Below are 13,803 nucleotides of genomic sequence, written 5' to 3'. Positions count from 1 at the left end.
ATACAGTACTGTCATATCAGAAAAAAAGTGTTTGCAATCATGATAAGAAAAAAAGAAACACTGTGTGACTATGGTGTTGCAAGTCTAGCAGGAAAAACTGAAGCCCCTGTTGCCTTGCAGCACGTTTCCATGTTAAAATAATTCCCCTGTCTGCCAATAGATGGCACTTTATGACTGCTGGTGAGCCGTCCTTAGAGTATTTTTAATAGGATTTCTTCCTGTCAGTTATGTGGAGAGGTAAAGAAGTACACATAACTGTGAAACGAAAGTACTTGCACCTTGGTCAAAACACACAGTGAATGAATAGTTAAAAAGATTTGTGAAGGAGGCCAAAGTTCTATCATTTTAGCTACGTAGCAGAAGTGTGGCTAATAATTAACTAAATGCATCTCCTGACATGCTTAATAAAGCTCATATGTTGTGATATTTTTGTCTTTTCCAAACAATAACACAAACAACAGAGAACCAAAAAAAAGGGTTGTTCATCAAAGATTATTGTTGTTGTGACATGTGTGAAGATTTGTAGGGAACGCTTCAGATACTCTGTGCTGAGACATTATGGAGCATCTGTTTAGCAATCTGAGAGACATCTGAGAAAGGTTGCAGAATATTTGCACAATCCTTAGCAGCGGCTGGACTCTAACAGACAATAATTGTCATTCAGTTCCAGCCCCTCCCCCGGTCCTTCGACTTGCTGAGGACAGCCGCTGTGATACCGATCATTTAATGAGATATAGTCACTATTTCCTCGTCTAAATTATGAGCTGTTATTAAGTCAGTCGACGGACGCCATGTATGAACAGATGGGCTAGTGGCAAAATTGACTTTGAGTACTAATTGAATTCTGTACAGTTTTACAAATCACATGGGAACTCATGATTTTAACACCATAATCTTACCATGATTTTGCAAACTATATCATTGTTGTCGTGCTATCAGTCAGAGGCCTTTTTCTTAATAACAAAGGCTGCTTATGACACAGTCTCTGTACAGTATCTGCCTTACAGTAACTGTAAACCACATACCCTACTGTATACAGAAAATGGTTTCCTATTTTTGAGGTATGACTGACATGTAATGTAAATCACATCTGATGTTGATGGATGGATGTCACTTGTCAAAATGTTGTGCGCTGTATTCTGGCGTAGACTCGTGGCAAAATATTTATCGTTATCCTTGTTAGATCTCCATGGAAGATCATTCAAAGTCAGTTTATTGGCAGAGGGGTATGTAACAAGTTAATAAACCTTTCAAATGAGATTAACCACAGCATGGCAAGTATTTATCCAGATCATCACTGTATTTACACAATGGGAAATCCCAGCGTGTATAGGACAGGGAGCTGGTCCACCTGTGGAAGTCTGTGGGGGATGTTGACTTTGAGGCACCTCGAGTCATCAAACTGCAATTAAGCCTGTCTGCATCCCTCTCCGTCGCTCCATCAATATCTGCAGCGTTCTGTCGGAGCCCGTTTGAGAGTGTCAGTGGGAGATACAGTTATGGTGATGTGATTCATGAGAACGCCGTCTTCTCGACACATCATGCACCGCACAGACCTTTTTTCACTTTAAAACATTCACACTCTGCTGAGTGAGTGAGAGGAGGCTCCGCTCACACAGATGTAACACAAGCTGCAGTTTAGTCTAACTGTTTTGTCCAAGCTAAAAAATGCACAATGATGGCCACTGAGAAGCTGCTCAATTATTACTGCTGGAAACTGTTACTTCCATTCCTCTCGGAGGTGTGACGGTTTAGTTTCTCACACTTATCATGTTGGATTGTGTATATTACATTAAATGCATGACTATACTCATGTCCCTTAGCAGATCAAAACGTGAAGTGATTCTCGGGGACAAGAGAGTTTTCTTGTCACCCACAGTAAGCATAAATTCATAATGACAAAGCGAAGATGTATCTGTAATGCAAGGGCATGACTGATTCATGGCAAGGGCAAGGCTGGCATGCACATTTAATGCAAGCATTAGAGCATTGAAATAATGTTTCTCAGCGCCATATCTCAAACTGACATCAGCACGAGTCAATAATCTTAAAACGAATGCTTTAATCACGTTCTTTAGTCATAATGCAACCTTTAATCTAATCTCAAATGGCTAGCTTTGGTCTCCTGCAGGATCTGTCACCTGGAAGTGTTTCTCTACCTCCCATCATTCTGAATTCACTTTAATGGCTTAAGTTACAGTGAGCCTACAGGTGTACTTTTTCAAAAACTTTAAACACACAATATTATTCAATTATTATTCATTACTGTTACATTGAACTGTTTCATTTTTAATTATGCTGAACCCAGAATGTGAAAGTTTGAGTTTTACGGCTTTATTTTATGATATGAGGCCGATTCAAGTGAGATAATAAAGCTGCAACTCAGCAGCCAATTACAGAAAACTTAATTAAGGTAACCTTTGTTTGTGTGTCATTTCATTCTTAAGTTTGACTTACTAGGACTGTTAATGCTGTTTCATTTTTCATCCAAATGAAACCATTATCCACTGTGCGTCCACCTATGGTGTATCTACTGCAATCCCTTTTGAGGTATAATAAGTGTGTCCTCGTACAGACAACTTTCTTTTTCAAGGTTGGCCAGCTGACACTTCTCCTTCCTCTGGGCAGAGGGAGCAGGAGGAATTCTGTGGCCTGAGCTGACACCCCAGCAAGCGATGCACCTATACATCAAATGAACAGCTGCGGTCAAGAGGTTGTCCACTACACAATAGCTTTCACTCTCAGCATGATCACAAGTGGGCCACTGGAGGCTTGGTGGGTGGGGGCCGAGGGGGTGGGGTTTGAGTTTGTGAAGGAAGCAGGTAGCAAAAGAGACAGCGGGAGGCTTTGGTAGAGGTCCATGTCTGAGGGTTTTTTACACTGCATATCTCATGTGCCGCTGGTGAGCTACAGCACCCCTGGGCTTCATGAAAATGATTGCAGACCCTTTTTGCAAAAGCACTGTACATAATGGCCATCTGTCTGTTTGGAGTGTGAGCACTGAGTCACGCTGTGCTGTGCTATGCCGTGCTGCGCTGCAGGAGGTGCAGGGTGGGAACAACTATTTAACTTGCACAGATAGGCTACAATTGACTGAAAGATGCCCATTTTTTTCAGATGAGGGACACCTGCTCCTCACTACAAACGCAAAAATGTCAGTCACGGACATCGGTCAGGTCACACACATAAGGTATGTCCGACTTGTCTGGGCTGTCTTCTTGGGACAGCTAGTTACACACGGTACATCTTTATACAGACAACACAGTGCAGATGACTAAACGCCTCACCTATTTGGAGGACTGCTACAATGAACACCGTTCAGTCATCTTGACAATTCACCCTTGCTGGAAGTATGTGGGGGCCGGTTTATCAAACAGGGAGACAGCTCGAATCTACTTTAAATGCCATATGTCAGTACTTTGTGGTGTGATGAATAATGTTTTGAGTGATACCTTGACACTTGCTCCTTCCGTGGTTCCTGGGGGACCCTGCAATTACAAGCAATGACACAGTCTTTTCACACAGAGAAAGGATAAAAGGATTTCATGTCACAAAAAGACAATTATATAAGCACTCGTCAACAGCACATATGTTTATTGTTTATTTTTCAGCATAACTCTTTCACCAACCGAAGCCTTTTCTAACCTTTATTTAAATCGGCAAGTTTACCTGAAAAATATTCACATTTACAGCAAAGGCCTGTTGTATTAAATTTCCTAACCTTTGCACTAATGTTAGCCCTCATAAAGACGTGGCTGGCCCCCAGCAGTCTATAGATTATCTTTGAGCGTGTCTTTGTTGTGTGCCTTTCACAGACTCTCCTGTTGTCGTGCAATGCTAATTTGACTTTGAAAAAATAACCACTGCCCCCTCGACTGCGAGCACTGTCCTGCTGCCAATGGACAAGAGAGAGTGATGCCCTGGTGTGTGTTTTGAATAGATGATTTTGCCCCTGAGATCTACCTCAGCAAAACAGGTGACTCATAAATGCCAATAACAGGGGATGGAGGCGAAGCACATGCTAAGGGTGTCATCAGAACATTGCCATTTAGAAATGTCACACCTTCTCCATCCTGTCTTTCTTCTGTCCTAAGACTTTGTGTCCTACAACTTCATAAATTATTAAGGAGACAGGGGGTTCTTTAAATCATGCGGGAGAGGTTTAACAGTCAGTAGCTCAATTATACTAAAGATAATTGAACCTATTGAGCATAACGGTGATAGAAGCAGATCAGAATCTTTCTGGATATCTGGATGAAATAAAATAAGACAAACCCTGATCAAGAGTGTAATCAGGTCAACAGTGCATGAAAATAATTGGACATCCAAAGCATTGGAGCTACATGATGCCTAAACACTCCTGTTTGTCCTGACATCAGAGCAGTTAAGAGTCTGACAAGCTGTCTCCTTTAACGCATCGTGGTGTTTGTGCCCTTTAGTGTGTGGGTCACTACACAAACACGCAAACAGTGTCTGGGATTGGTTTGGACGCCTGAGGAAAAGACCATAATTCAAGGAGTCAACGGGCCTTACAGGCAGACTTGTCCTACTCATCAATACAAGCTTCCTCAAGTGCTACCTTAATATGTCCCTTGTGGTTTTGTGCTAATAATATAGCTTGCTTGCAGCAGGCTGGGAGACTGGGAGAAGGTTTTAAACAGATCAATACAGCCTAAGCATGGAATTAATGCAAGTTTACACAGATGTTTCACTATGAGAGTGATTGCTCTTTTTAAGCTGGATCTTGTATCTCTACTGATTGACAGTTTGCTTTAATTTTCTTTTATAATCATGATGACTTTGTAACATTTGTAATGTGTCCAATTTTAGCCAGGTCTCTCTTAAAAAAAGACACTGGTAGTCTCTGGGGAATTCTTGGTCAAATAAAGTAAAATTGAAATGCTTCTGTATTGTATTGTCTGAGCTAAGCTTTCAGTGTTTCACTGCAGACATGTATATCAAGTAATTATTCATTCATTCATGTTGAAGGAAGTCACCTCTTAAATTAAAAAGTAAAATTTCTATACAAATTTGAACGTGCGTGTGTGTGTGTGTGTGTGGGTGGGTGGGTGGGTGTTACTGTATATCACTTACAGGCAGGCCTCTCAGTCCAGGCTCCCCTGCCTTTCCTCTCCGTCCCTAAGGAAGGCACAAAAAAAGACGATTAAAATGAGTAAGTGAAGATGCACCAACAGGTGTGACTGGGCATACATGCTGCCAGCAATTAAGGCTAGACAGCAACTCCTGTCGCAGTCTCTAATTTGCTTTTAATTAACAACAAGAAAACAGCTTAATTGCAGCACCCCGTGTGGCCCACTAGTCTTTGTTCCCTCCTCTGGTTTACTACCTCCTTTCCAGCTGTGTGAGTCCCTCTGTGCATCAATCAACCCAAGGAGTAGATACAGCAGCAAACAGACCAAGCCAGCCAGTGCTGTCCAGCACTGCAAAACGAGGTCAGAAGGAAGCGACTATTTTGAACCACTTTGCTTGTTTCAAGGCTGATCTTTTTTTTTTGTGTGTGTGTGTGTGTGTGTGACATTCTGTGAATTGCAAAAAGGCCTTAGTGCTTGAAAGTCTACGAGTCTTGAAAAGCTGACATCTTAATGAGATGTAATGCTATCTGAACCAAACCAAAGTTGGTATAATTTACATCAAGAGGGTTTATGTCCTCGTGCGAAAAGAGGATAAAGCTCTGTGGATATCCTTACAGCTATCCTATAAACTGGCAGAGCATCACTGGCTCTGTGTTATAAGGAGCGCCTGGAATTAGCTGGCTTTCACACACACAAGACGGATGTAAAATCAACTCAATTAGGAGATGGTAATACTCTGGCCAATACCAATTCACTGTACAGCAGCGTAATCAACGGCAGAAGTATGAAACAATGCAGATATCTGTATTACGGCTAAATATGATTACCTCTCTCTAATGAGAGTTTCATCATCTGACACAATTGAAACACTGTATTTCTCTCCTACTGTATATGTCACTATGGGTGACACAAAAACACTTCTTTCCTCCACGGAGTTAGTGGCGGCGTAGATCTGGGGAAAGGGAAAGGATCACTGGCTGCTGAAAGAAAAGTAGAGAAGCGCAACGCAACGCCCCCGACTCTTCCCTCTGACACCCCATGTACGCAGACTTTGATTAACTGGGTCGAATTTGACATGTACGTTTGCCTGCAACAAAGACAAAGGGAGGAACTGCACTGAGAGCTATTGCTTTTAATCATCTGCTTGCATGTGTGTTCATGCTCATGTGCCGTGTGTGTTTTTTCTCTGTTTGTCGTTCACAGATTACAGGATTATGAAAACAGGAGAAGCCAAGGTGTAGCACAGTAAATATTAACCTTAATAATGACACAGTGCAACCGGTGTGTGCCTACTCTTGGGAATTGCGCGCTTTCCTCTGTTCATGCTGTTTGATGTACCAACAAAGCCTTGGCCAGCGTCTTTTGATCATCTGTGTTAATGTAGCTCTGAGGCAACTTACTGTGAGCATGAATGAGTGCCACATTGAGAAGAGCTGGAAGATGTCGACTCGATCATTGATGCGTATGAACAGCACCTTTAAAACCTCAAAATCCTTTGTGGCAAAAAAAAGACAAGTCAGAGTGGCAGCCAAAGTATTCAATGAGTGCTCGGTGCACCAGGGTGCTATGTGTCGATTCAAAACACATCACTTCTGTGCAAAAGGTCTATTTCTCACAAATAAAGACAGTGTTTCGTTGTGGGTGAATGGTGTGATTACTTTCACTGATAATGAATAGAAAGACACTGAATCATTGCTACGTTTGCAAAAAGATCACACTGTTTGTTCAGGCCTCAGCCCCTGCTGCTGCCCTTTCTCCCCTGAACTCCAGCAAAACAAAAGCAGATTACATAGATAAGTAATTTAGCTGATGAATATTTCATATGCTATTATTCCAAGCAGGTCATGAATTATGCAGCTTTCGATATTATTTCCCCACATCTGCCCTTAAATCTCTTTTAACACCAAAGTGCATACTAATTTTATGTCCATGTATTTGCATATTATCATCAAAATAAATAGTGGTACTCTAGATCTCCATTTTCAACAAATGAAGTCAGAACAACTAAATAACCATCTGGGGTTAACCCCATGCAATTAAACTTAAGTCTGAAGCTTACTGGCACTCACGAGTTATAAAATGGTTCTTAATAAGAGGGTATGATATTTGCTTAGGACCTTTTCCACATCTGAAAATGCTGTAAAGGAAACATTTCTTACTGTTTAAAATATACTTCTGCTCACAAAAATATATTAATTATATTTTCATCTTGGATTACAGCTTGTATTACTTGTACAGTAGTCACATGGGGTTTATACTCACTTGCCATTTCATCAGGTACACCTTCCTCACCTAACGCACTGTAAGACGACGGCCCTGCTATAAATCCTACCTCGATGATGATTATAATGTTCTGTTTTTGTTGAAACTGATGTGGAGAAATGTTGATTCAACTTTATGGTCTTTTGAAGACTGTATTTCTGTGGCGCTGCTGAATTGTGCTGCGTTAGACTGAGAGGTGTTTCTAATATTTAGTCTACCCTAACTGACATAAACAGGGTGGTCACACCTCTCAGTATTAGCTATGTGTAGCTCGTGAAGTTCGCTGAGTGTGGATGAACTTGGTTGTTTATGACGGAAGTCCATGTCAGAGTTTTTCTTCTTTGATAACATATTCATTCAATATTTATAAACACCAACAGCTCAGGCAATCATTTTCACAATAAAGCAATCCATTAAAAAGACTGCACCAGGTGACCTTGGGGTTAGACTGACACTCTGTTTTCCAGAGGACCTCTGGTTAGCAGCCATGCCCAACAAATCTGTGCACAGTGACAAGAAATAATTAGTCCGGAGCACAGCTGTCATCACCGTTTGCACTCAGTTGACTCTCCAAACTGAAACACCTGCCCGTGACACAGCGAGATAACTGCCTTTGAAGGGACACACCGGCTCTGAAATACTGAGATAATCAAGACGCCTGCAACCACCGTAGTGCCCATGAGCACCCAAATACGACACCAACAGTTAGCACAATGTGTGAAGTGTTTTAGAGTATTAACTCCGGGTCCTAAGTTGATTTCTGTGTTAATGCCATTTCAATGATTTTAATCAACTCTAAATGTCACATTTGGACCTCCTATACTTTTGTAAAAGTGTAACTAACTCTGACATTTTGAATTGAGGTAATTTTACAATCATGTTCAGTCATGTTAGAGATTTTTTTTTCTTCAGTTACTTTAAACACAGGTTGCTGGTGTGTTGTCATTGCAGGGGATAATACATATTTAATGGCACAAACTAAAACAGAGTGTTCACAATGTCAGCATTTACTTTTTCTGCCTTCAGAACAGAAAACAAAAACATTATATCACACATTCAGCTTATATAATAGTTAATCATGCTTTGTGTTTATGTTGCAACAACCTTTCCTGATGGATATACAGAGTTTGAGTGAAATCACTGCATTCACTGTTTAAATACATTTACATTCATGAAATAGTAAAAGCCCTTCTGGTAAGAGGTTAGTCTCTGACCCAACACAACACAACACAACACAAAACTTTCCTGAAGAATATTTACAATTGTACCTCAGAGAGCATCCAGGATATATTTGATAACAAAAATCAGTATACTGTTGTCATTGTCATCACTATAAGCATTCAAATGATGATGATGATGGTTTTCTAGTTTAAGAATATGTTTATCAACTGCTCATTTCCCAGATTCCCTATAAAGTCCAGGAATTCTGGGCTTTATACAAACCTTTATTGTAGTTTTGTCTTATTGATTTCTTTTTTATTGTTTTTCTGGCGAAGAAGGTAGACACAACACCAGAAAAAAGATAAGTGTCAGAGGTGACATGCAGTCCAAAGCAGTCTCTAGGCAACAAGGATGAACAGAAAACTGAAACTGAGGATTTCAACTTCAAAAAAGAGAAAGAAAATAAATGAGACAATGTGAAAAACATGAGAAATGTGTTACAACAAAAACAAAAAAAGAGCAGCCTGCAGTCGGACTTGGACCATTAGTCACACGGCTATTTTGCTCTGCTGTATTCAAGTCACTTTTAAACTTAACACCACCTACAGTATGTAAGCCAAAATGCCATAGTAAAATATGTCAACATGATGATAATTATAACTTGAATTATAACAGAATGGCAAGCCCACAAGACCAGCGAGCAGTGTCTGAGAGTCTTTTCTTTCAGCTAAGCCAACCGTAACTTTCTCATTTCCTTTTCTGTTTCTCCATCCCTCATTTATCTCCCCCTTTGTGTATAAGATCATAATTCTATTACTCTCATCTCATCCCTCTCTCCTGTTTTTCTTGTCATCTCTCCTTCCTTCTGCTGTCTCCTGTCACTTGCCCCGTTTCTCCCTCACCCAACTTCCAGCGCCTGTTGGATCACCCTGGCAATCTCTGTTGCTATGCAACGCTCAGTGTCCTATAAATTTGACAACATCCTAGTGCTTGATTATTATTTGAGCGCTGCAGTGTGAAGCCCTCCTTCAGGTCATTGCAGTAGATTAGAGGGAGGGAGAGATAGAGGAAGGCTAGGGAGGAAATGAAGGATGAGAGGAAGGGAAGGAGGTGCCGAAAGATGAAGGGAAGGTGGAGGAGAGAAAAGGAGAGAGCGTCAGGAGCGAAAGATGAACTAGCTTCTCAAGTTAATGAAAGATGGGCTGGCAAGACCAAACACATATTCACAAGCACTATTTATCTGTTCTACTCTAATAACCTGCAAACCATATAAGAGAAGTGTGAAAAGCCCTCCACATTAACTGCTAATTCAATAATGCTGCTAGTAAAGCTGGAGTGAGTACACATGGGGTAAGGAGGAGGCCTCAGTAGACTGACAGCGTATTTTGAACTTCTGACTTAATCCACATAGATCCCAGCCTCAACTGGTGTCAACTCTGCCATGAGTTGTAAAGTGTAAAAGTAAAGCACAGACATGGGGCCCGGCTCAGTCCTGCAACACAAGCCCCGATCTGAGAGCAAAGTCAACAGCGACAGTGACACACAGCAGAGGCACTCTTTATGATGACTCCATAATCCTTATCCCAAATGTCAACATGTTCTTCTGAGACATTCCATGTCCGACTACCCATACTGGGATAACACAGTGGCATAAAATGGAGAGGCCAGAGTGTGATGCATTTTTAGCAATAAAGCAGATATACCATCAAAAAGCCACATAATCCACACTGACAAATGCCCCTGTCAAGAGGGGTCAGTAGATAAGCTGGAGGAGCCTTCTGAAATGAACACCACAGGACCCAACTCACACCTGACACAGCACAGAGGGACAGAATGATGGGCATTTTTTCCCCTTTTGTATGCATGGATAGTTCTGAGTAGTTAAATGAATTTGAACATGTAACATTTTAAGTTTTATCGTTTTTCAAACGCAATATGTCATCTTTGATTTTTGCTAATTTGCCTCTCTATGTGAAAAAGATAAAGGCGACCGGAAATCCAAAAGATTTCTTTTTCCTATTTACATTCATTCTCTACTAAATTTTAAATCCATTCTGTTTATACTTTGACATCCAAATGTAAACTGTTGTGTATTTGTTGGAGCAACAATATGACCATTTTAGTGAGGTATGGTAAGCCACGCATTGTATATAACCACCTATTCATCCACTAAACCTTAACTTTTAACCAGATGTAGCCTGGTTACACCCCTACATACCAACGCTAGATGGCTTTTGACCGACTTATCACCAGAAATCTTTGCCATGCTGCTTTTTTCCCCATCTGCCTGTCTCATATGTGACACAGAAGTTTAATGTCCTGAAGGGGAAACTATCTGACATTACCAAGCCAAGTTGGTCTGCGACAATGTTATGTAGCTCATGGGAGAGATGACCTTTTCTTGACTGAAAAACACACATGCCACTCCCACTCTTTCTGCCTGAGCTGAGTCCTGTCTCCCTCTGGGGACATGTACTCAGGCCACCTGAGCCTTTTGTCTAACTGCTGTACAGCATTTAACTGGAACTGACTGTGTATCTTATGACCAGCAGCTGTATTTGCTTGGTAAACAAATGTGTACAAAACAGTGAAGATGATAAACCCTCATAATTCACAGAACAAAGAGTAGCTCGTAGGCTGTTTTCTGTTATGTGTAAGGTGTACTTTAGCAGAACAGTGAGGGGCCAAAGACAGAAAAATCATCCTTCCACGCCAGTGTTGAAAGGATGATATGGACATGGACATCCATAAGTGTGAACTTGTGTATTCACACCCAGAAAAAGACACAAAGACAGACAGCGTGCACGCACAGACACAAGTAAGAGAAAGTTTGCCACAACACAGCCTGTCACAATATTTATTCCCAAGTGAAAATGCTTGTCTGCTCCTGGCCTGTGACAGATGGAAAAGAGGACTGAGACATCACAACCAGATGCATTTGATCCCCTCAGTCCTTCGGTCAAACCTAGAGTTATATCCAGATTCAAGATACAGACTATTACTCAAATCGCCAGCAAAAGAATTTATTCTGTAATTAATTCTGAAATGTCATCCTTTCCCCTTGCAAATATTTTCTGATTTCTCATTTAAAAATGTGCACCATGAACCATGAGAATCAGCAAGACTAGGAAAAAACAGCATCACGTATACACAAAGGGTCTCTAAAATACCAACCTCTTAAACATTTCTCAATGTTTAGTATGGATCTAATTATAAAAGTCATATGTTGGGAATGGATATGAACATTACATATCCAGTGTCACAGTTTCTTAAAAGGGTTCTTTTCCAAATAGAGAACAGAAAAGTGATGGAAAATCTACAGTATACTTCTTCATTGTGATTCTCAGCTTCACCAACATTAATAATATTTTCTCACACATACACTGCATCGGCCCAGCTGCTTTTGGGCGTTAGCTTCAAAATATCAGCTTAGTATCAGTTGGAGAAGGGGAGAAATATTCAGTAAATTCACAACAACTAGCAGCTCTATATGCTGCAGTTTTCATTGTGTCAAATCAGTGATGAAATGCTTCTGAGGTAAATATCGATTATACTGCTTGCTTGAAATGTCACAAAACATGCTGCAGAAACCGCAGCCTCACCTGCTTCTGATTAAGGATCCAATTAGAGACCGACAGTGCAAATTCCCCACTTCTGACTGCCCTCGCTGGATGCCATCTTAGGACACTGCACAAGCTCAGAAAATGCCTGGGCACTGGCGCTTGCAGAGATCCCTTGCACTTGGTAAAAGCCTCAATAAAATAGGATTTGTTCCAGTTGTTTACTGAGGGTTAAGAGGAGCGGCCGGGGCAGGAAGAGAACGGCAAAGCCGACAGCTGCCTGGCAGGGGCTCAAATGCAGCTTAGCATTTTTCACCATTCTGACTGGCACACAATGCTCTCTTTAACTCCCAGCCATCTAAATATTCAGGGACGTATAAAGAGATGGCTGACACTGCAGCCGACTTAAGACACAGCTCAGCTGGCCAAGATTGCACCTATAGTCTCTTTGGCTGAAGCTTTCCATGAAGGCTTTCCACACAGAGTCTCAATCATAGATCCCGCGTGACTGAATGGTGATTTATACATGTGCCACTAGATGGCAAACTAGCTTCATCACAAATTTTGAGCATGGCAGGGGACAGAGCCAATGAGGCGACTGTAAGCTCTCTATGAGAGAGGATAGATGTCCTCAATGCATGAATGTATGATGTGTGTTGGGTAACATCCCTAATTAGGCAGTCTGGCAATTAGGCACTGAATACCGTAAAGGAGATTTTTCTGTAGAGGGCTTACAACGATGAGAGAAGAAGGAAATAGATGAGAGCAAGAAGCTGTATGAGAGTGAGAGAGAGAGTGACAATAATTTTCATACCGCATTATGCATCTTTTCAACTGCCGCACAATACAAAGGGACACAGGTGGCATTACAAGGGTACCCAGTCATAGAACGCAGCATTTCATTGGGTAAAATATCCATTATAGAGCTATTTCAGCAAACATCAAAACCTCACTACCACACAGTATGCAAACACTAGAGCTGAAGGCAAACACAGGAAATGCAGACGGTGGATGTCTATGGAAACTGAGCCAAGGCTGTCCCGAGGGAGCCTCAGAACAGCTCTTTACAACAGCCACGTCTCTACCACGTCTTCAGCGATGAGTTTTAAGAGCTCATTGACTTTAACAACTCCTAAGGAGAGGAAAGAGGGCTGATGATATTATCTGAATTTGCATTTTTATGCGGTGAAGATGATAAATCTATATTAAACTATGAGCTCAATTCCCACCTATCAGATGAATGTCTATGCAGAGATTCCATGCAAGCTGGGCGCCTATTGCATTGGCTCCTCACGAGGCCGGCATTGCCTCTTGAATGTTCTCATCTCCTAATGGATGCTGTTATTAGTCTTGGCTCTCAGAAATTTCACAGTCTCATCTGGACTTTTGGCCATATTATTCATCCGGAGCAGATTGCTCCCGTCCTATGTTTACAGATACAGAGTGTTTCATTAATGCATTATCCAACAAGTGAATAGGAGAGGCTGAAAATCTACTTTGAAAAAACCCTGGTTCATTTTACAAACCAAATATTTGAGGTCAGAGAGAATACACTGTGCAAAGTTCCACAGGGCGCTCACTCCGGGTACTGTAGCCCTCAGTGAGTCTTATGCTTCATATCACTCACCACGCATAACAGATTACACTAAGGTCCCACACACTACCATCTGTATAATATCAGGCCACTGTAAATGCGCTTCTCCCTGGCATGCCATTAAAGTGGACAC

At 41.3% G+C, this 13,803-nt stretch overlaps 1 protein-coding gene across 1 annotated transcript in view; it reads right to left on the bottom strand.

Annotated features, from left to right (window-relative positions):
* The window catches only part of LOC139294672 (collagen type XIX alpha 1 chain), an 89,007-nt gene that overhangs the window by 34,872 nt on the left and 40,332 nt on the right, over positions 1–13,803 (bottom strand). Inside the window, exons 13-14 of the mRNA XM_070916597.1 lie at positions 5,095–5,139; positions 3,453–3,488 (exon numbers count right to left, since the gene is read on the bottom strand). Coding sequence (XP_070772698.1) covers positions 3,453–3,488; positions 5,095–5,139 — 81 coding nt within the window. The remainder of the gene's footprint in view (positions 1–3,452; positions 3,489–5,094; positions 5,140–13,803) is intronic.

The sequence above is a fragment of the Enoplosus armatus genome, chromosome 12, assembly GCF_043641665.1.
Source record: "Enoplosus armatus isolate fEnoArm2 chromosome 12, fEnoArm2.hap1, whole genome shotgun sequence".
NCBI classification, from domain to species: domain Eukaryota; kingdom Metazoa; phylum Chordata; class Actinopteri; order Centrarchiformes; family Enoplosidae; genus Enoplosus; species Enoplosus armatus.
Note: the sequence above shows the minus strand (reverse complement) of the source record. Positions and strands in the feature narration are given on the sequence as shown.